The sequence below is a fragment of the Pithys albifrons genome, chromosome 3, assembly GCF_047495875.1.
Source record: "Pithys albifrons albifrons isolate INPA30051 chromosome 3, PitAlb_v1, whole genome shotgun sequence".
Classification (NCBI taxonomy): domain Eukaryota; kingdom Metazoa; phylum Chordata; class Aves; order Passeriformes; family Thamnophilidae; genus Pithys; species Pithys albifrons.
In genome coordinates, this window is record NC_092460.1 from 48,767,160 (window position 1) to 48,787,532 (window position 20,373).

Below are 20,373 nucleotides of genomic sequence, written 5' to 3' on the forward strand. Positions count from 1 at the left end.
TTGGTCAAAAACATACCAACCCCAAGATAATTTTTTAACATATTGAAGCAAAGTAGAGCTAAAGAAATCCTCAACTTAATTTTATTTCTAATTCTGGAGAGCAGTCCATTGTGTGTGTGTATATATATATATATGCATATATATATATATGTAAATATGTATATATAAACACACACACACATATCGGTAGATCTTTAGTAAAAAACCCAAACCCATAGCAGTTGCAGTTTAAGCACTGTGCCCTGAAGCCTTCTCCTTCACCTCCTGGATTACCTGAGATAGAAGATGGGAATAGTTGAGATGCCCTCATGTTAAAGGTATTTAGAAGGGCTGAGGGAAGGGGATGGAAGGCTGCTCCAGTGTTTTTACTGAGGGAAGTACAGCAGTGGAGACTGGGTGCTGCTCCAGCAGAGAGGCAGGACACGTGCTTGGGGGTGCAATGCTGGACTCGTGCCTGGGACTCAGTGAGACGTGAAGAGTTGCCTGGCTGAGCTGAACAGCACATTGAACAGCACACGCCAGCTAAGAAAAGAAGCAATTAGGGAGATGGAAGAGGAGGAGTGATGGGAGGGGAAGGGGGATGAAGGATAAGCAGCAGGAAGGAAGAGGGAGGCAGATTGATTTCACAGTTACTGGAATCTCTAACTACATCAGTCACATTTTCTTTCAGTAAATGTTCCAGCATAAGACTGTGGCTGAATCACATGGTTCATGGAAAGTTCAACTCCCCTTATTCCTCTTCCCAAGACCATCAGCTTGGGACTATTGCTGTGTGTTATGTCATTGCCCCCAACTTTCCCTCCTCCCCCTCCCCTTCCCCTCTCTTTTGGGTGGATAACCTAAAAACCCCTTGGGATGCTTCCTGGGAAGCATGGATAGGGAAGAGGGTTTGCCTGCTTTTCACTACAATCCCCATGGCAGGCTTTTTTTACCCTATTTAGAAGAACATCCTGGGTCTGACAACATCCCACACTCTCTCTGAGAGGCAAGTGAGCAAGATCAGGAATGAGTGCCATATGAGTGTAGGTGTGAAGGGGAGAAGACAGAGATGCACTTTTCTCAGCTCATGGTTTGGTTCATCCAGCCTAGCACTTGAGTGATCCTGGTGTATACTCCATAGTGATTTGGACGTGCACATCCCATTCCCCAGCTGACCAAACCAGCCAGAAACCATCTGCCACTGGGTTCTTTGCAGACCAGCGGACCTCCAGAATCGCCCTAGAGAAAGGAAAAGTAAATTGGGGTGATGGTGATCCACCAGCTTCTCCTGCTGTGTGATTACATTGTCTTTGAGTGCCCCTATGTGCAGTTTCCTGTATCCCCTCAACTCATGCCTGGGACATCTGCAACATTCCTTGTACCTTAAATGTCAAAAACAGTCTCCAGTGCAAACACCTGACCCATTAATTTCTTCACCTGGCAAATTCCTCCCTCTTATAGCCAGGTCCCAAGAAGTTGATTGCTCTACTGGTTACTTTTGCTCCATATGGCATTTCCAAATACGTGGCAAGCAGGGAAGCTGGTAGGATTTAACTGGATACTGGGAGGGATGAGAGGGAAGAATTCCTTGAGACTGAGAGTAATGAAGGAACAGATAGGTTACTGTGCATGACAGGTGCTGGAGGCTGAGGGTGTAAGAGACTAAGGTAAACACCTGACTTGAAAGTGGGAGATAAAGAATGGAGAGTGGGCTGAAATGAGTAAAGGATGTGTTCAACTGTATTTGGATGCTGTCTGTGGGAAGAAGTGGCCCTGAGAGCTGTTGTTGGCCACTTAGTTTAGAGGAAGTGTTGGGGAAGTGGCGTTCTATGGTTATATACCCTCACTTCAGGCTGTTTGCATTTGTGAAATTAGGGACACACCCCAACTCTGTAGTCAACCCTGATCCCACAACTCCTCTGTCACCTGGCAGGCATCTTTCTTGCCCTTGTAGTATCCAGCACACAGCATTCTGGGAGTAATCATGTAGTGATAGGCCTCACTGCAGATGTTCTGCTGGATGAGCTGCACGTCCACCTTCTGTAGAACATTGCTGATGTGCCCTGAAAGGTAGAGCACCAAAAGTAGTGCAGGTGAGCTATGGTGGAAGTTACCACTGTTTACCATGATCACCCAGCCCATGCCTGTCTCACTGTATGCTGAAACCTGCCATCATAATTTCTGTTCTGCTCTGGCATCACAATCTTTGACTTTCAGCAGAGCACTTCACCTGGAAGGAGTAAAATCCCCCTTCATCCCTTTCCCTACAGAGATATATTTTGGGCATTTCAGCTTTTGGGACAAGGGGGATTCTGATTTGGGGAAACCTGGGTTGTCAGAGTCTTGAGTTTGTTTCTTATTGAAAAGGATGTTAGACTTTTCTGTACAAGTATGCAAACCAGAAGTGTCGATGTCTGTATACTCTTCTGAGTGTTTCCTTTCAGGAAGCAGCTGGAGCAAGTGTATGAGTGGGTGAAGGCACTAAGCTGACCTGAAGAGCTAATCTAGTCTTTGGATGAAGAAACATCTGCTGTCCTCATATTGATTACCAGATTCTCATGCCTGCCTCTCCAAATGGCACTCAGCAGGTAACTTTGTTCAACATGTTACACAAAATCAAAAGGAGTCAAGGAGGTCTGGGATAAACAGAAGCCTATTCTGCCTAACACAATTCTGAACATATGTTTCTGGCTTGGCACTGCTGCAGTAAGCCATCAACAAAGTCCTTGAACCTACCGCCTTCCTTGAGGGCTCCCCAGCCAGTGATCCAGCAATGAAGGCCAGGCTCGAAGAAGTGTGAAGGAGCAGGCAAGCAGATGGGCTGGATTAAGGGCGAGATGATCACAGGATGGTCCAGCTGGAGCAGGGCCACATCATAGTCATGGCTGTCCTCCTCATAATACGGGTGAAGGAAGAGGCGGATGACCTTGAAGGACACCTCTGTATGGCTGGTGGTGTTTTGAAAGTATTTGCCCAAGTAAACGGTCCAGATGGAGGGGGAGGCCAGCCTGCAGGATGCAGCAGAGAAGCATGGGAGCAACACGACATGCTCTGCCTGTAATGCTATCCTGGCCCTATCCTAGTACAGGCTGACATCTTCATGGTTATGACAGCATGGGTACATGGTAGAACCAAGGTAAAGATGGATCTGTGAAGCATTTTCTGCTACCATTGCCCCTTCGAAGTTTCTCTGTGAATACCAACATTGATACTTTTTTCCTGCGTGCACACCTAATACTGTCCATGTACCCATACCCATTTCTCTAGCTCCAAGCCATGGAAAAGCATGGCAGAGGTGCCAGATGAGGGGTGCAGCTGCCCTGTTACATTTTCACCAGCCAGAAGAGCCTGTAATTATGCATGAGATGGCAAGCAATGGAAACCTTTCTATCCAGCACCCTCCCTTCTCCGTTTACCTTTCATCCTGGAAGCAGTGTGCAGCTGAAACCACCCAGCGGTCAGCAATGAGTGTTCCCCCACAAATGTGGTGGCTCCGAACTTGTAGGCTGGCCTGCCATGGCCATTCCCCTTCCACAGAATTCATACCACCCACAATCCTGCTGAGAGGGGCTTGCATCCCACAGTCTGAGGAAGAGACATGGCAGGTACTTCAGGGAAGGAAGGGAACATGATATACTGTGACTGCCCTTTGTTTCCTGCTCAGTTGAGTGAAGAGTTTGACCTCTGATACCTTGATTTACTGAGCCAGCAGGTGCTTTATGTACTGCTCAGAACAGGTCTAGTGAGCTCTCCCTCCCAGTGTGTGTCCCTGCTGATGCCTGCACAGCACTCCTCACCTCCACCTGCAGCCTGGGCATGCCTTTGGGGCAGCACACTGACGGTGGTACCTGCTGTGCTGCTCCACCTGCTGTGCTGTCAGGGAACCCTCACAGTGATTCTCTTTCACTGCCTACTGAGGCTCCAGAAAAAAAAAAGTAGAGAAATCAAAACATAAATCCACTCTCTGTAAGTGGCCATGCAGACATGGGTGATTTTCCTGGCTGGAACCTTGTACAATGGCATTACTTCACAAAAGCCAACACAGTGGTGCAACAGGAAGCCTGTGGGTTGAACCTGGCTTGTGAGACACATCTATCTGGCCTGATGCCTCTTCCTGAAGGAGATGGGGAGCAGCTGTCCAAAAAGCTCACAGCTCAACACAGAGTTGGCTCACTGCTACCCCTGCCACCGTGGGATGGAGCAGGGGTGCTTTTACTGTGGGACTGGGGTGGGGAGAAGGAGGTGAAACAAGGGAGGGCGGATGTCATCCTGAACCTGCCTGGATGACGTTCAACTGATCATTTCCTCACCACAGTGCTTCTCATCAGACAGGTCCTTGCAGTCTGCAGTGGTGTCACACAGGGGGTTGGGTTTCTTCACACAGGTCCCATCGTCACAGCGGTAGGTGAAAGGACCACAGGGGATCCCTGCAAAAAGAAAGGGGAGCCAAGGCTAAGGGAAGGCAGCTAGTTGTAAACAAAGGCTGAAGTCCTTTAAGTGGGGGAGGAAAGGCAGAAGAGAGCTTGGGGGAACTCCATAAATGATGACAGGGAATTTCCTGAACAAACAAACAGCTCACAAATATTGTGAGCAGGTCAGGCAAGTTAATTCCCAGCTGGTGTCCGTATGTCACATGAGGGAAGTACACTACGACAGCCTTGGCTCAAGCGTAGGGGAAGGCATTTTTCATGCCAGCACTGTCCCCTTCCTACCTTCACTGCACTGCTCCTCATCACTCCCGTTGACACAGTCCAGCTGCTGGTTGCAGACCCTGCTGAACTCGATGCAAGTGCTGTCTTCATGGCACTGGAACTTTGCAGAGCACACTGCATGGAAGGGAATAACATAGGTATTTGGCACACAAGACAAGGTGTGAGGTCAGGGTCCTAAGTGCACTACTAGTCTCTACAAACTCTTCCCTACCTTATAAGCTGTGCTTAAGACCAGCTCTGGTATAGTGCAGCTGTGTAGCCTTTGCCTGATCTACACTGTAGGTATGCCTTCACCCTGTCTTGTCCTTTGCTGTAGCTGACTTAACTTTTATTGTCTTGGCCTCAGACCTGCCTCAGCACTGTATATGTGCTTTGAGGTCACCAGACTCCTCAGTTTTTATAACCTGACCTGGTCTGCTTGCCTTGTTAGGGTTCTGTTGGAGACTGCATCCTACCTGGTGAGGTCACTGTTCCTCCTGCCTCCCTATCACCCTCAGCTTATGGATCACCACCTCATACAGACCAGTGGTTCCCCTTGGTGTGTCCTGAACAGCAATAGATTCCTCAACATGCATAAAGCTCTGATGGCCATTCAGGATGGAGATGGGCCTAAGCTGCCTGCCCATCACACAGTTTGACTTCTGATCACACATTTCCACAGCAGGAACTTGTCCTGTGTTTGTATGCAACACCAAACATGATGGATCAGTACCTCCTGGGCATTTTCTTACTGCAATAACTGTAATTTCTTCATTAATTAGCATGAGGATTGCAGATGATTAAAGGCACATGAAAGTCTGAGGCATCTTGAACATTGTTTTTAAAGACAGGAACAGTTCCATACAGACTTGGAATGAATAATCAGAAATCAAACAGTGGCAAGAGTATAAGAAAGGACGGAAATCATGATGTTTCTATTTTCTTTTTCGAATATGAAGGGATGTTTGAAAACACTGAGAAAGTATTGGGTTTTTTTATCAGTCTTGGTCTGTGCCAACCTGTGAAACTGAATGACACAATATCCCTGGGGCCAAGAAGTTACCAGGCTTCAAGAAAAGATTAGATATTCATAAGGATGCAAATATATCCATGTCTACATGAGGGAAGCATGCAAGCCCTGATGTCAGACAGCTGGATGATGGGGGAGAGCTCAATGTCAGCAAGACTGCAGACAATATAAAACCCAAACTCGGCAATCCTGTGAGAGCTCTCACACTTCTAGCACTGAATTAAAACTTCCTTGAGAAAGACTGCTCCTTTCTTTTAGTTCAGACTTTTCCTACACCTTCCTCTGAATCTTTCAGAGTTGACCACTGTCTCCAGTGGTTCAGGGATCTTTCTGTGCAAAAAACCCAGGTATAGGGGACAACTAATGAAAAGTTAGCAATGCAATGTTAGTGAAGTTAGGGCAACAATGGGATGAGCCTCCCCATCACACCAGAGATGGGAGAATAGATGAATTAGTTGTCATGTCTAAACCTGAATCGCTATTCCTGTGAGAATAAGGCTCTGCAGGAGTTCTGGGATGCTAAGGATGGTGTTTGTGTCAGCAGTAATTGCTGTTGGCATGGAGAACCAATCAAGGCTGATTAAGGACTTTGATGCTCCCAAACTGGGGCACAATATGCAAGTGAGGATCTGTACAGATCAAGTGTCACAAAAGGACTTGGGAGAAAGTGGAGAGATAAATGCAGCAGGTGGGCTTGGGGAGGTCTGAATTGGGAGGGGAATGCTGAGTGTGTGACAGCAGAGCAGGCTGTAGGCCAGGGCTGAGGTTTGTTGTAGACCCTGGGTGGGAGGAAAGTAGGACAAGGTAGGGAACAGCCTGGGTAGGGGGCTTCTTTCAGGCTGCCTGGAACTTTTGGAGTATGGGTACTAGGGGGTTCTCCCAGGAAGGCTGTGTTGTGCACAGGAGTCAGAAGCACTGCTGTTCCATCCAGAGCAGGCTAAAGCCAGCCAGCAGTGGGATAAGACTTTTAGGGATGCAGAGGTTTAAGCTTCTGGAGGGGAGGTATAAGGCTGTGCCTAGCCCAACCAAATCCTTCCCATCTCTCCCTACCTTTGGAAGAGCAAGGGGCTGTGTCATGCTGAGACCAAGGACCAGCAGGGAGAAGAAATCACTCACCACAATTTCTCTCATCCAGCCCATTGGGGCAATCTTTGATCCCATCACAGGCTGGGACGCACAAGCCGTTCACCAAACACAGGAACTCCCCGGGACAGGCTGTGAAACCGCAGAGAGTAGTTAGTCCCCTGTGACTGGAAACCTCTTTGCAGCAGAGCACCACAGCTTGAAAGTGAAGCGTGGAGCTGCACACTTTCCTGACCACACAAGTGCTGCTGCAGTGCTGTCAGCACTCACTGTGCTCCCCAAAACCTGCCACGTCATCTGCTCTTAACAAGGGCAAATGGAGCCAGCCTGTGCACCTGGCTCTTTTCCTGTTTTGTGTTGCACCAATGGGCAATAGCCAGGATAACCACCTGCCTTGCACAACATATCTCTGGATTAATGCTATTTCATGTCTCCTGAATGGTATAGGAAAGCTGAAATATGCTCTTTGGGATTGTTATTAAAACTTGGCTGGGACCTTGAAAAGGTTGGTGCTAGACATGTTGGCAGGCACACATATTCAGGGACTGGTATGCATTACTGGCACACTTTAGGAGGGAGATGTTGAAACCTTGGAAAGATAGACTGTGGACAGCATTTGCCTATATGTGTATTTTATTTGTGTGCAGTTTTATTTGTCTCTTGTTTGCACGGATTCCAAAGTGAGCAGGAAGAAGCTCTCTCTAAGAGCTCTTATAATCAAAACAAATGTTGCTTCAAGCAGAGTTGGTTTCTCATTGAATTCCCAAGGCCAGTCCATGATGTGGGCATGAGGGTAAGATTTTAGACAACTGTCTGACCTTGGGTTTTGTCACATGGATGCTCTGGCAACATGAGGCAGGACCACATGTGCAGAAGCAGCTTTGCATGTAAATTGTCTCTTCTTTTGGGGAGATCAGTGGTGTGTGTGTCACTGATTTGTGAGCATGTTCCTAAAGGGTGGATGGCACCTGGGGCTCACAGGATGTGCCTTGTGTTTCTCTAGCACAAGCCAAGTGCACAGGGGCTGCTGGCACTTGCCACCTCACTGAGGAACAGGGAGAAGCCTGAGCTTACGGTCAGATTGGTTGTAGAGGCTGTAAGCTGCCTGTACCCCAGGGCCAGTTAAGGAGATCTGCGAGTTGAAGGTAATGGTGATGTCAGCAGAAGACATGACTGGGATCCTCTCAGCATAGGCTTGTAGAGTCCGCAGGCCACACAACCTGAGGAGTAAACACAGGCAGGATGGCTTGGACAGGGAGGGAGGGCAAGACAATGAATTGGGGCAAAGGGGCTTGGTGGGGCTGGGGTGGGAAGTGGGACACACAGATTGCATGTTGAGGGAAAGCCACAAAGGAAAAATACCTTCAATATGCATGATATACAGAGCACAGAGTGACCCCCCTATCTCTGGACACTTCCCACCTTCTGGCAAACACTGAATTCAGGCCACGCAAAGCAGCTTAGTTCTTATAATGTAAGATTCTTCTTTGGCATCTTCCCGAAGAAACCATGTTGTAGAAATTGTGGCACTAACAGTTTAAGAGTCGAAGGCAGGGAGAGAAAAAGGGGAAATCCTAAGCCAAGGGAACATAGCTTCTGGATAGGACTCACTGGAGGAAAATAAGTTACCTCCATAGGAACAGTGGAGAAGACACTAATAAATGGGTTGAGGGAGGTTTTGGAGGGAAACAGACAATTTTGCAGTAAGTGGGAGGCAAAACAAAAGATGTAGGTCCATTTATCTCAGACCCAGCTTTGAGGAGAGGGGAGCACAACAGCTCTCCATCCTTTGCACCTGGACAGTGCTGAGCAGGTATGTAGCACCAGCTACATATGGATGCTAATTATGGGAAGTCCTGCAGGGGGATGTGGCTGCAATCAAAGCAGGAGGATATGGAGCTAAGGGGAAGATCTGTACGTAGGTGGATGCAAGGCAATGGCACACACAGATAATATTGCAGAGGTGGTGACAGGCAGATTTGCAAACAGAGGAGACGTGGGAGGACACCAAGGTTACACACACAGGAGAAAACTAAGAAGCCTGATGCAAACAGCAAGACAGATAAAGCAGGCTGGTAGCTTGAAGCAAATCTGTAAGAAATGTGTGCACTGGGTAGACAGTGAAAAAGACAAGTCAGAAACATACTAAAACAAGAGGAACTGGCACAAACAATGGTCACTGAGTGTAGTGATAGGCTCTCCTTCCTCAGATATAGTGACTGAAATGAGCAGGGCACCTGTAGAGGTTTAATCCCAGTTTAATCCCAAGTGGGAAGTGAGAGACAGAAACCAGGACCCCAGCACACACCTTCTGTTCTGAATTATCCACTGGCCTTGGGTACAGGGCAGGTCATGCTTCTGTCTGCTGAGTGCATATGCATCAAACCAGAGGGTGACTCCATAGTCAAGAGATGGGACCTGCAGACAAGGGGTTCCAAAGAAGAGGACACATGGCTCCTATGAGTGTTGCAGCACACTTCATAAATCAGAAATGAGCAGGATAGATGTGTAGACCAGATGTGGTCTGGCCACATTGCAGGTCAGAAGGAAGCACCCTCTGTACTGGAGCCATGCTGTAGCCCAGAGTGGCTCTGCCGCTGGTGTCAAAGCCTGGCAATTCCTAGCAAACTGGTTTTACTTTGAAGAACTCCTCTGGAGACCAGATCTCAGATTTCTCATCAGCTATGCCATCTCTGTGCTGGTATGCAATATTAGATTCCTTACCCTTCAGTAACACACCTTATGTGGAGGCTAGGCAGGCTGCCACCTTCTGCTTCCTTCTCATGGTCCGACTCAGAGTACTGGCTGTACCCCCACAATGTGTGGAGTGCTGCCAGGGTTTTGGAAATGGGGTGGGTGCTCTTGTGGGAGCTGGCTCTTACCATCATGTGCCAGGTACACTGCGTGTTGGGCGAGTAGTAACTGGGGTAGTGGGGGGTGCCAATCTTCCCCTGCAGCTCCAGGTCCTCCCGCAGAGTTATATTCACTTCACAAGCTGTGAATACAGACACTCAAAGCCTGCTATCTGTCAGCTCAGCCTCAGCCTCCATGCCATGTATTCAGCCCATTGAAGAAGAAGACAAAAAGGACTCTAATGCCTGATGATAAAGGTGACCAGGGTGTTCTGCCAGCTCCCTTCAAGGGGCCATTTCTACTCAGCCACCTCCTCTTGTCCAGAGAAGGGTAATGGTAATGTATATTGCTGCCTTAGAGTCTTGTGTAGAATTGACATTTATCTGCAAGTGCATGTGGATGTGATGTCCAGGTCACATCTGATCTGTCCATGCATGAGAGCTTGGCCTTCACTTAAAGTATCATGATCACTCAGGCTCTGCCTGCCAGAACCCGGGCTGTAAAGACTCGAGCCACATGCTAGTGTAGGAGTGAGTCCAAGCGAGGGAGCAACACCTAACCTGCCTTTTAGTGACCACCTCTACCCTTGCAATCCAGAGTGAATTCTGTCCCTAATAGGGATGAAGGACCTCTAGGAACTGTGATATTGCAGGAGATAACCTGTCTTCTCCTGTACCTATAGCCATCCTCCTCCAGCCTTCCTCACCTTTGAGGGGCACTGCCTGTGCTGAGAGGATGAAGGGGTCATAGTAGCTGTACATGGCTTTCTTCCACACAATGGACATGACAGGGCCAGATGAAAGGACTTCCACTGTGGGCTCCTGCCGGCTGCAGCCATAGATCCTCAAGGCAAAGAAATAAAAGGATGGGAGTGAAGCAAGTAATGCTTCAAATGAAAGAGAAGAAGGAGAGAGACAATGGAGGTCTGTGTTATCCACACACAGCATATGCCTGCTTGTGCTGCACGGTTGCCTGTGAGACACATACCCCACATCAGTGACCTCTGCTCATCAGCAAGAGGCAGGTTCTGCATCAAAGAGAATTTCCTCTGATGTAGTCTAACACCTTCCCCTGCTGTGGTGTGTCAAGCCATCCTGCCTGGCTTACCCACCACGTTCCCGCTGCTCAGGAGCTACCTACGAGGTGATGAGGTGTTTCTCCAGGGGCCCGGCTGTGTCATACATTGCCAGGCGGTCCCTGCAATCAGGCAGAGTCCACTCCAGGTGTAGCTTAATCATGTAGCCCTTGGGGCCACAAAGGTGCCAAAGACAACTGGAGGCCAGGTAGTCAGGGCCCTCCAGCCTTAAGATATCATCCTCCTGGACATAGCTGTACCTGTAGCAACCTGAATCAAAGGGAAAGAGAGGTTTAAACATTGGGGTGATCTAAATGGAGGCAAAGTGGGGCTTAGGAGCACTTGTAAGGGAAATTAAGATATGGGATTTTCACTAGGGACATGAGTGTGAGCTCCATTTTACGGTAAGGCTGACTCATCCCAGTGATCTCAGTTTACTTTTACCTATGTTGTGGTGGCACTGATCCTTTTGTGCTGTTACTACAATTTTTCTCTATAAGAACTGGCCCCTCTTCCTTGGTTAAGGTAATACTACCTCAGACTTTAAATGTCAGCACAGCACAGTTATATTCCACTGCCTTTATTTTCTTTTTCACCTCTTTCTCCTCTCAGCCCCATACTCTTCCTGGCTTTACATCTCCCTCATCAGATTTTTGGGTTTTAGAAGACTTCCACACCAGGATTTTTGAGTAAATATCAGCTTAAAGGTGAGTTTCTAATAGCATGTCTAATGCAAGCTGCCAGCCACAGCACTTACAACACTGTTTGAAATTACTTGAAGGTCTTCAAACATTGCTAAGCAAACAGACTCCTAAATGACTGACAGCACCTTCATTGCAGAGCCACATGGGAACTGCCCTCCCACACACACACATTCAGCTGCACTGCATGGGGCCTGGAATTAGCACTGTTGTACCAGTACACCAATCTACTTGATAATTCTCGTTAGGACCAGGACAAGACTAAGATGGCTGCAATGCTCCTAGCAGCTGGTATCTCTGCTAGGAGAAGGGCTACTGGGACAGAGTTGTCAGGACGCTCAGAGCCATCCAGCACATAGTTGTCATATAGTTTGGATTTGGCCAAGCAGCAGCACTGGTGCTCCCTTGCTCCTGTTCTCTTCTTCCCTTCCCAAGTTTTACAACTCCAGCAAGCCAACAAGTTTTCCGTCCCCTGTGAAAATCCCTCCCATAAAGTCATTAACTCAAAAAGAAAGGAAAAGGTAGCCTACCCAGAGAGGATTTCAGCACTGCTATGTCTTTCACACTGGATTCTGTTAGAAAGAAAATGTATAAAAGAAGGTAAACAAAAAGATAAACTGGTAGGATCTGAACGCTAGCATGGCAGGTGAGGACTCCCTTTATTTCTGTGTAACTGGCTCACTTACAACTTCGGCATGGGACATCTTCCAGATACCTCTCTGTCTGCTCTCAAAGACCTGTTTCAGTCATGCCTTCCCCAGTCTATCTCTCTGCCCTCTGATCCAAATCCAACGGCCCAAATTCGCACCTTCCATCCCACCACAGACTTCTCTGCCTTTTTTCCTTGCCCATTTTAATGTGCTGTTCTAGGACCTCCTCCCCTTCCCAGGAGGACTGGGCATTCCTTCAGGCACTCATTCCCCTCCCCTGGTAGCGACACCACAGGCACAACCCTACTCCCCAGAGCCACCATCTTCTCTTCTAGTTTAAAGAACACCCACTGAAAAATATGGGAGTTACTGAGGGTGAAGGAGATAACTCTTGATGACCACTGGTTGATGAGCTACTCAACATCCTTATAGAAGCTGACTTTGGAGAAGGGAGATGTACAGAAAATCATCAGCAAGGACTACCAATCTGTGCAAAACAGAGTTAAAGGGTGGACAACACTTTTAAGAGAGCTGGGCTTTTCTCCACCCTCCCAGCTGAACTGGAATCAGAGATCAGTCACTATTGGGAATAATTGCCAAAATAAAAAGCACTGTGAGGTCAGTTTGGTGTAAGAATTGCTGTTGGGGCCTTGCCTAGGTCAGGCGTTTGGTCTTTGTAGCTCCTAAGCAATTCCATGGGGAGAGGTGAGTGGTTTTGTCAGAGCAAAAACAGATGTTGTGGAAAAGAGGATCCTGCAGGCATAATGGCAGGATCCTAGAGAAGCACATGTGCTATAGGGAAGGGTGTGTGCTGAGCTGATAGTAGTCACCCTTTTATCTGAAGTTAACAAAACTGATTTTCTGTAGGGAAAAGTAAATCCAGAAAGACTTTTAGAGAAAGGGGAAGCTCGTATCTTAGGGTGAGTGTAGCTGTTAGAAAAATAAAGCACTGGAGATGTTGGAGAGGTTTCTGTGCTAGTCAGTGGTTTGCAGGTCTGTGTCTCAAAGCAGAGTGAAAGTTTAGAACTAAACAGGGCAGCAAATGAGTCTGTCAGAAAGCAATGAAGTGCTAATGACAAGCTATTAGCTAGCTATTTTTTCACTCTGACTTTACCGTGCAAAGCAAGCCAGAGGTTAATTCACTGGCTTGAGGTCACTCTCGCCCAGCAGTATAAGAGGTTTTCAACTTTTGACTCAGTTGCTAGACTGTGCTTCTGAATGGAGAGGGAGGTGGAGAGAGCTAGGGAAGGCAGAGGAAGCTGGAGAAACAGCTGCTGTGTTAAGTCCAAAACAGAAAGAAGTGTGGTCTGCTGAAATGAACAAAACAGTGAAACAGATGCAAAGGGAGTAAGAGGGAACTGGGAACAGCTAATAGTATGGCACCATAATTTTTATTTGTTTATGAGTTACATTATGAAGTGAGCAAATAAAGTGAAAATGCTAGATGAGCTCACTTGGAAGCATTTAGCATATTTCCTTATGATGCCTTTGTCAAGAAAGTTCATTTAAATTGGCTGAGCATAAGGTCTGGTATGCTGGAAACAAATCATGAGTAGAAGGGACTGATGATAACTGCAGGAGGAGATGTCTTCATGAGATGCTAATACAGCTTCAGAATAAGATCTTAAAATGATGGTCTGGATGAGGGAGTGAAAATAATTTTGAGGAATTTTCTTTACACACACACAAAAATAACCCACTAAACAATTGCGGTGTAGAGGGAAAAGTTAAAGCAAATATGAGTGGGATATAATAAAAGAAGTTTCAGCTTAGAAAAACACAAGTTAGCATGTCTAGGGGAAAAAAAACCTGGAGATGTAACATTTTACAGGAGGAAGGAACTTGGAAACAGGAGTCGCAAGGGGAGAGAAGAAACACAATATATTTTAAAAACTTTGAGATTTGGGACTCTTTAAGAGGTATCAGACCAGGCAGAGAAGTTAAGCCTCATTATAAAGACTAAATATAAATTTCACTGAACTTGGATGCATTGAACATAGACACATCCCTAGTCTAACTCTTACTTTAGAACTGTTTAGTATGGGTGGCCTTTTAAACCGGCTGTGACCTTCATTGTGGCAATAATAAATAGTCCTTAAAATTATCAGATTTAAAATCAGTCAAGTACTGAAGTGGTAACAGTACTTTGTCTCAGAGGAAGACTTAGTGGTGACTCGGGTATGTTGCTTTTGTTCTCTCTATCAAGAAGAATAATCTCCCAAAGAAAAGTAGGAAAACTAATTGCTAGCCATTTTCAAGTTGAGCTGATCAAAGTCATGACCTGTCTAAGATCTTGCTCCAGAGAAGCCAAAGCTGATGGGTGGAAAAAAAAAATCTAGCTGATCATAGTCTGCTGTATCTCCACTAATCTTTACTGCTGTATCTCCAATAATATTTAATCCTTCAAAGGAAGAATGCTTTTTAAAAATCAAACTTCAGTTCTTCTCTATCAGGAAGAAATAAGTGTAGCTGTATATCCTGATCCTTACTATTTCTTCTTCAGGTTTGCCCTGTCCCCTTCAGTAGTGACTCCTGGCCTTTTCTCCTAACCTCATAAATCTTGGAGCACTTCTGACTGTTCAGGCCACAGGGGAGCAGCTGGTACTTACCCAGGAGAACCAGCGAGTCTGGGTTGACCCTGTACTCTGTCTGGTAGGACAGGCTGCCCGAGCTGTTGAAGCTGGTGGAGAGCTCTTGGTGGAGCACTGTGTTTACCCTCTCAGCAGTTGCCTCCTTCTGCTGACTCTCAGGGATTTGAAGGGTGAACCAGAAGAAGAAGGTCAGAGCCCCCTCCCTAATGGGAAATAGCATGTAAAATATGGTCTCTCTTCATCTCCAGAATTACTGGAGACATAAACCCCAGAGATTAACACCACACACATTGGTTTTCCACAAATCAGACATATCTGTGTGAACTTTCTGCCTTGCTGCTGTGACCCAGAGGAACTTCTCTGAGTGGGGCAGGAGAGCTGTAATGTTCACGGTGTGAGTCAATGCATAGTGCTTTGTGGCAGGAAGCCTTTTTATACTATCTGGCTTTAGTGATGACCATATGAGCTCAAATTAATGTGATAATCAATCAGGACTGGTCTAATGAGTAGTCATTTCAGGCTGAAATGACCTTTGGATACTACTGACAAGGGATTGAAAAGAAACACTCAAGGCTTCACTGTCTCACCTCGCAGTGGTGACAAGTGGATGATTTATGACTCATTGCCTTAACTCAACCCATTCATGCTAGGCAGGCTTGAGCTGCAGAAGACTGTGACCTTGTTCAGTCAGATGGCTGAGAAAATTGGGTGGGGGCAGACAAAAAGTTGTTGAAACAAACCTTTGCTCAGTAAAAGGCTAGAGGAAGAGTTGCAAGTGAAACTTTTCTTTCCTCAGCTGAAAATGGAATTACATCAAAATTGGAATTTTCCTTAGGTGAAGGACAAATTTATGGGTGCATAGAAAAAAAAAATCAGAAGTAAATGACCATCAGTCTGGAAGTAATTTCTCCTATCATGATCTACTGTTATGATCTGAAAAGCTGTAGTTCCACATCTGTCCCATTCCACTGTTATCCTATTCCCAGGTGGTCCATGCTTCTTGGCTGGAATACCTTTTCTGTGGTGCATTCTGACCTCTCCCTTCTGGTGCGTAGAGTCAGGCCATAAAACTTCCTTGAAATAGATGAATTTATTTGCAGCTGCTTAGTTTCTACTGATAATACTAAGCCATTTTTTTTAATCTCTTCACACTTAATTTTGTTTACTCCCTTGAAATTTTGCCTCTCTGAAAAATTTCTGTTTTGGCTTTCCATCATGCTCTGGGATGATCAGGAACATCAAAATATCCTCAGCTCTGTTATGCTGGAACCATTCTGAATCTGGACTGTTTCTCCTAGCCTGGAGCTCATGTGAAGGGGACTGCAGAAGTTTGTCATGGCCAGATTTCAGTGAAACCAGAGTACAATTGACTGGAAGCTTTCACACATGAACAAGCAAATATGCTGTGTGTGCTACTCACCCAAAGGCATACACTGTGCTCGAGTTGTAATATTGACCCAGCTCTGTGGCACGAATCAGCTCCTTCATCTGCAATGAGAATGTTGTCTGATAACTATAGTGAAATGTTACAATGGCAAAGGACTGAGGCCAATCTGATGTTTCATCCCTCTTGCTGTACAGACCTACCAAGTCTGTCCTTGAATGGGAGTATCTGACCCCTTCCTCATTCTACTCATTGAATGGCCTCAGGGCCAGCTCTGTTCATGAAATTGCCCTCACCATGTTCTGGAGCTTAGCTGACTCCAGCCAGAAGGCTCTGGACTCCACCTGCCCAAGGTCTGGGAAGTACCGGCGATTGAGCACCTGGAGGCTGCCACAGTAAAACTGCAGGACGGTTGGTTCCAGGTGCCACGGTCTGTAGTCTGCCAACAGAAGATACTACTGGATTACCTTGGTGATATGTAGGATAGTGGGGGTTACCCCTATGTATGAGTGTCTAAAGGTTACCCAGAGTCAGTAACATGCTTTGGGCTGGGCATTGCTCTGACTCTACTCCATCTACTTCCTGCAATGGGGAAAAAACACATGTGAACTTTTACCTAGGAAATACCAGGTTGCTGCAGCAGCTCCAGTCAGCACAAGAAAGGTGATCCCAAGGGGCACATAGTGAAGGCAGTGATGTGAGTTAGTCTCTGATTTGTCATTTGAGAGGGAGCTGGAGTCTTCCTCCTGTTCCTCGGACTCCATCAGGGGCATCTGGTGACACAGCACGCCATGGTCAGGCTGGGTTTGTCTCTGCAGGTGTTATGACATCTCAGTCCACCTCCCTCAAGATCTATAGCCCCAAGAGATCTCTGGGGCCAGCCATCGAAGACTTTGCTCAGAGCTAATGTGAATAAGACTCCTAAATTAGTGGGAGACAGGCTTCCAGGACACTGTCGTGTCTACATGTCCTGGTAATCCCTTGTATTTCAAAGGCATTCCCTGGGGTTTCCTTCTGCCAAAACCACAAATGCTTACAATAACGAATTTCTTTGAATACAAAAGTGTTGTCCTCCCAGGCTGGGAATGGTTTTAAAACTGGTATTTTAATGATCCAGAAATAAATGCAAAAGAAAATCTGTGACCTCAAATGTACACAGAAGTTGCACTGAACAGCCACAACCTAGGAACCTGAAGTTGCACTTTGCCCACTGTGCCATTTTTATCTTGATCCCTAAAAGTAAACGAACTTTGCCATTCCCACCAGACCCTGTGTTCCCAGGCAAAGCTGATGCTGGCACTGACTCACTAGCTGACCTAATGAGAACAGAGCGCCTGATTAATGTTCAGCCCTCCCCTACCCTCTGCTTGTGCCAGGGGACACCTTCTGTCTTCCTTTATCCCTTAACTACCCCAGGCTACTTCTTTTGCTAGTACCTGACTGCTTTCCTTCTGTCAGCCCCAGATGCTGAGGGTAAGAAATGCAATTGCCCAAGAGAGCCACATTAATACTGGTTAGCTCATCCACTTTACTCCTCCTTTACTTTGCCACCCCCAGTGCATGCCTGCCCCCAAAGGCTTTCTGTGTTTCTGTGGTTGGAGAGGAATGCATCATATGGGAGGGCACAGAGGTCTTGGGGAATGCCTGTGTCCTGTCTCTGTGTCTGTGAGTTGTCTTCATGCCCAGTATACATGCATGTGAGCGTGGGGGCAGAAGTGCATGGGAGGGACTTGCTACAGATGTGGGAAGAGGTGACTGGCCTCATGCATATTGTAGCCTGTGTGGATGCCATTGAGCATCACTTTTTAAGAGTGAGTGGGCTTTTCAACCTCCTTTCCCCCAGTTACGGAGCCTGAAGCCCTCCAGGCTGCCTTGCAACATAGAAACACATTTACAGAAGGCAAGCACCAGGTAACTTACTCTGGAACATTAAACCCAGCCTGGTGAGCATCACCACTTGAACAGTCACACATCGGCTTGCTCCAATGCACCCTTGCAGAGGGGCAGGTGGTACAAAGAGGCCCAGCACAGTCTGCCCTCCCTTGCTCCTTGTTGGGCACCTTTCTGTGCAACCCCTGGGGAGGATCTCCTTCCCAAAGAGCCAAGAAACAGCAGGCATAAGCACACAATCACAGGTGGAGAGGCAGGGAGAGGAAGTCAGGAAGCAGCAGCAGAAGAGCCTCTTTGTTAGTAGATTTGATGGTAGGCACTGGGGTTTCCCCCAGAGCTGCAGACCTACCTTTAAAGCCTGCTGCTGCCTGTGAGACTTGGCCCATACCCCCTATGCCAGCAGCTCACACACACATGGAGTGGGGGAGAAAGAAGGACATCTATTTACCCAAGCTCAAGGTCTCTTCAGCAATCAATAACCTGATGTCACGTCCCTTCAGCTTGGCTTTTGTCCTGCACCATCCTGCCCACAATGGGTCAGCGCACCCTGTACAATACCTGGGTTTTTTTCTGAAATGGAAGATCTGGAGGCTTACAGGGGAAAAGATCTGCAGGATGAACAGGGGAAGTCCAGAAAAAGTCAGGCTAGGAGCACCTCCAGCTGTACAGAGAACAACCCAGCATGCTGGCACAGATGGCTTACCTTGTCCTCCTCAGGGGACAGGGAGTTGCTGAGCAACTGCTGTATATCTTAGCCACCCTCTTTGGTCCCATTGGAGAAATAGGTGAAATGCAGGATGTGCTCCCCAACACAGGGATGGAGTAGGCTCTGTCTGGCAGGTGTAGATCACTGGAAGGAGGGACGTAGACAGCAGGTCTGGTTACCACAGTGGTCATGCAGATGGAAACAGAGCCTGTCAGTCCCAGTCTGCGAGTCTTCCTCTGGTCTTCTTGCACTTCTTGCTACCCAGTCCCATGACACTGGGCTCCCCACACTTGGTTGCACCACCACTCACTCCTCCCTGACACATCTGCTCTCCTTCCAGTCCAGGTCCTCCTCAACTACTTTTCCTGCACTACCTTCTGCTTACAGCCCTACAGCTCTGTATGTGTCCCTTTGTTTTTCACAAAAAGCAGCAGCACTGCAGCTAGAGCAGAGTAAATAAAGTTATTCTGTCAATAAATGGGCGGATGGAATGGGGAAATGGTCAGTTCTTGACCTGGGGCTGAGCTCCAGCCAGTGACATCAAGCTGGGACAGGGCTAATTTGTGCTCATTTTTACAGCTGGACAGGGATAGATGTTTTCAGCTCTGCCACTGGATCATGGTTAGTCTGAGACTGCATGAAGACCTAAAGTAATTTCTGTAGTTGCCTCATGGTGGATTCTAGTAAATAAACATTAATGCGGATAAAAAGCTGTAGTGTTTGATTGGGAATGCTTTCGGAACCGCTCAAGAGATTTGAGACCTGCTTTCACTTTCAAAAGTTATTTTGAGCCAAAATTTCCACAGATAATGAAGAACTAGCTGCATCATTAGGCATATACGTATTCATATATAGTTCTGAGTTTACATTATGAGGACTTGCCACAGTGGGTCAGAACCCAGCTGAGGGTATTTCCCAGTGCCAAAGACCTTACCTTTTGTATTCAACTTTCCTGGAAAGAAAAGTCTTCCTCCTCTGGTGTTTTCAGCAGAACAAAAAATGTAGAATCTCAGTCTGATCTATCTAAGCAAGCATACCACATCTATCACCACAGGCTTTTGAATGAACCAAGGACACAAAACCTTGATCAGATTTGACTTCAGAGAAATTCCTTTACTGCAAGCACCCTTTACTTTTTGTTTCTCCACAGTAAAAAAAAAAAAAAGAGATGTGGGAGGAGACTGAGAGTGATGTCTGTTTATGAACAAGGTTATCTTGGAAAGAAGGAGATGAGAGATGTGACAGCTATCTTTGCTGTCTCTGTGCTTAAGACAGAGCTCGTGTCTGTGGCTGTTGGCTTGATATTTTCCACACTGATATTTTCCACACAGTGCTGTTGTTCAGCTTTGGTTTGCCTCTGGTACTGAAGGATACTGTCATAGCATGTTTCTGTGGTTTTGTGAACCACACACTGTGTTCGCATTGGCTCAAAAGGGAACCGCTCCCTGTGTGACATTTCCAGAGAGCTCTAGGGGACCCAGCAGCAAAAGGGCCCCAAATCACTGAGAGTGTTATGCCTTTGGTATTCACAACCTGGGTTACTCACGTACAAGACCACATGATCTCATCTTCCTGGAAGAAAGGTCCGGTTATCGCCAGATCTGACATTGAGCACTTCCTGCCGCAGTGTGTCACACATTCACACCCTGCATGGCTGTGAAAGCTGTCAACACTTTCACAAGGGGGGGCAGAAAATTACTGAGCCAGCAGGATGGTCCTCAGGGGCTTGCAGCAGGATCA

At 46.9% G+C, this 20,373-nt stretch overlaps 1 protein-coding gene across 3 annotated transcripts; it reads right to left on the minus strand.

The window, feature by feature from the left end:
• Positions 1-53: 53 nt before the first annotated feature.
• Positions 54-19,071, minus strand: TMPRSS6 (transmembrane serine protease 6). Of its 3 annotated transcripts, none has more exons than XM_071551709.1 (18): positions 18,631-19,071; positions 16,654-16,810; positions 16,334-16,476; positions 16,074-16,141; positions 14,672-14,856; positions 11,943-11,984; positions 10,777-10,981; positions 10,343-10,479; positions 9,666-9,778; positions 9,092-9,201; positions 7,858-8,003; positions 6,817-6,915; positions 4,692-4,805; positions 4,290-4,406; positions 3,396-3,564; positions 2,716-2,987; positions 1,906-2,042; positions 54-1,218 (listed from the first exon to the last, which is right to left on the minus strand). In XM_071551709.1, the coding sequence occupies exons 2-18, from the start codon at positions 16,808-16,810 to the stop codon at positions 1,060-1,062; spliced, it is 2,373 nt and encodes a 790-aa protein (XP_071407810.1). In that variant the 5' UTR covers positions 18,631-19,071; the 3' UTR covers positions 54-1,059. The 3 variants fall into 3 exon arrangements, with proteins under 3 accessions (XP_071407810.1, XP_071407812.1, XP_071407813.1); XM_071551711.1 differs by lacking the exon at positions 18,631-19,071 and adding an exon at positions 18,277-18,362; XM_071551712.1 differs by lacking the exon at positions 18,631-19,071 and adding an exon at positions 18,277-18,331 and having other exon boundaries at positions 16,654-16,849.
• Positions 19,072-20,373: the final 1,302 nt, after the last annotated feature.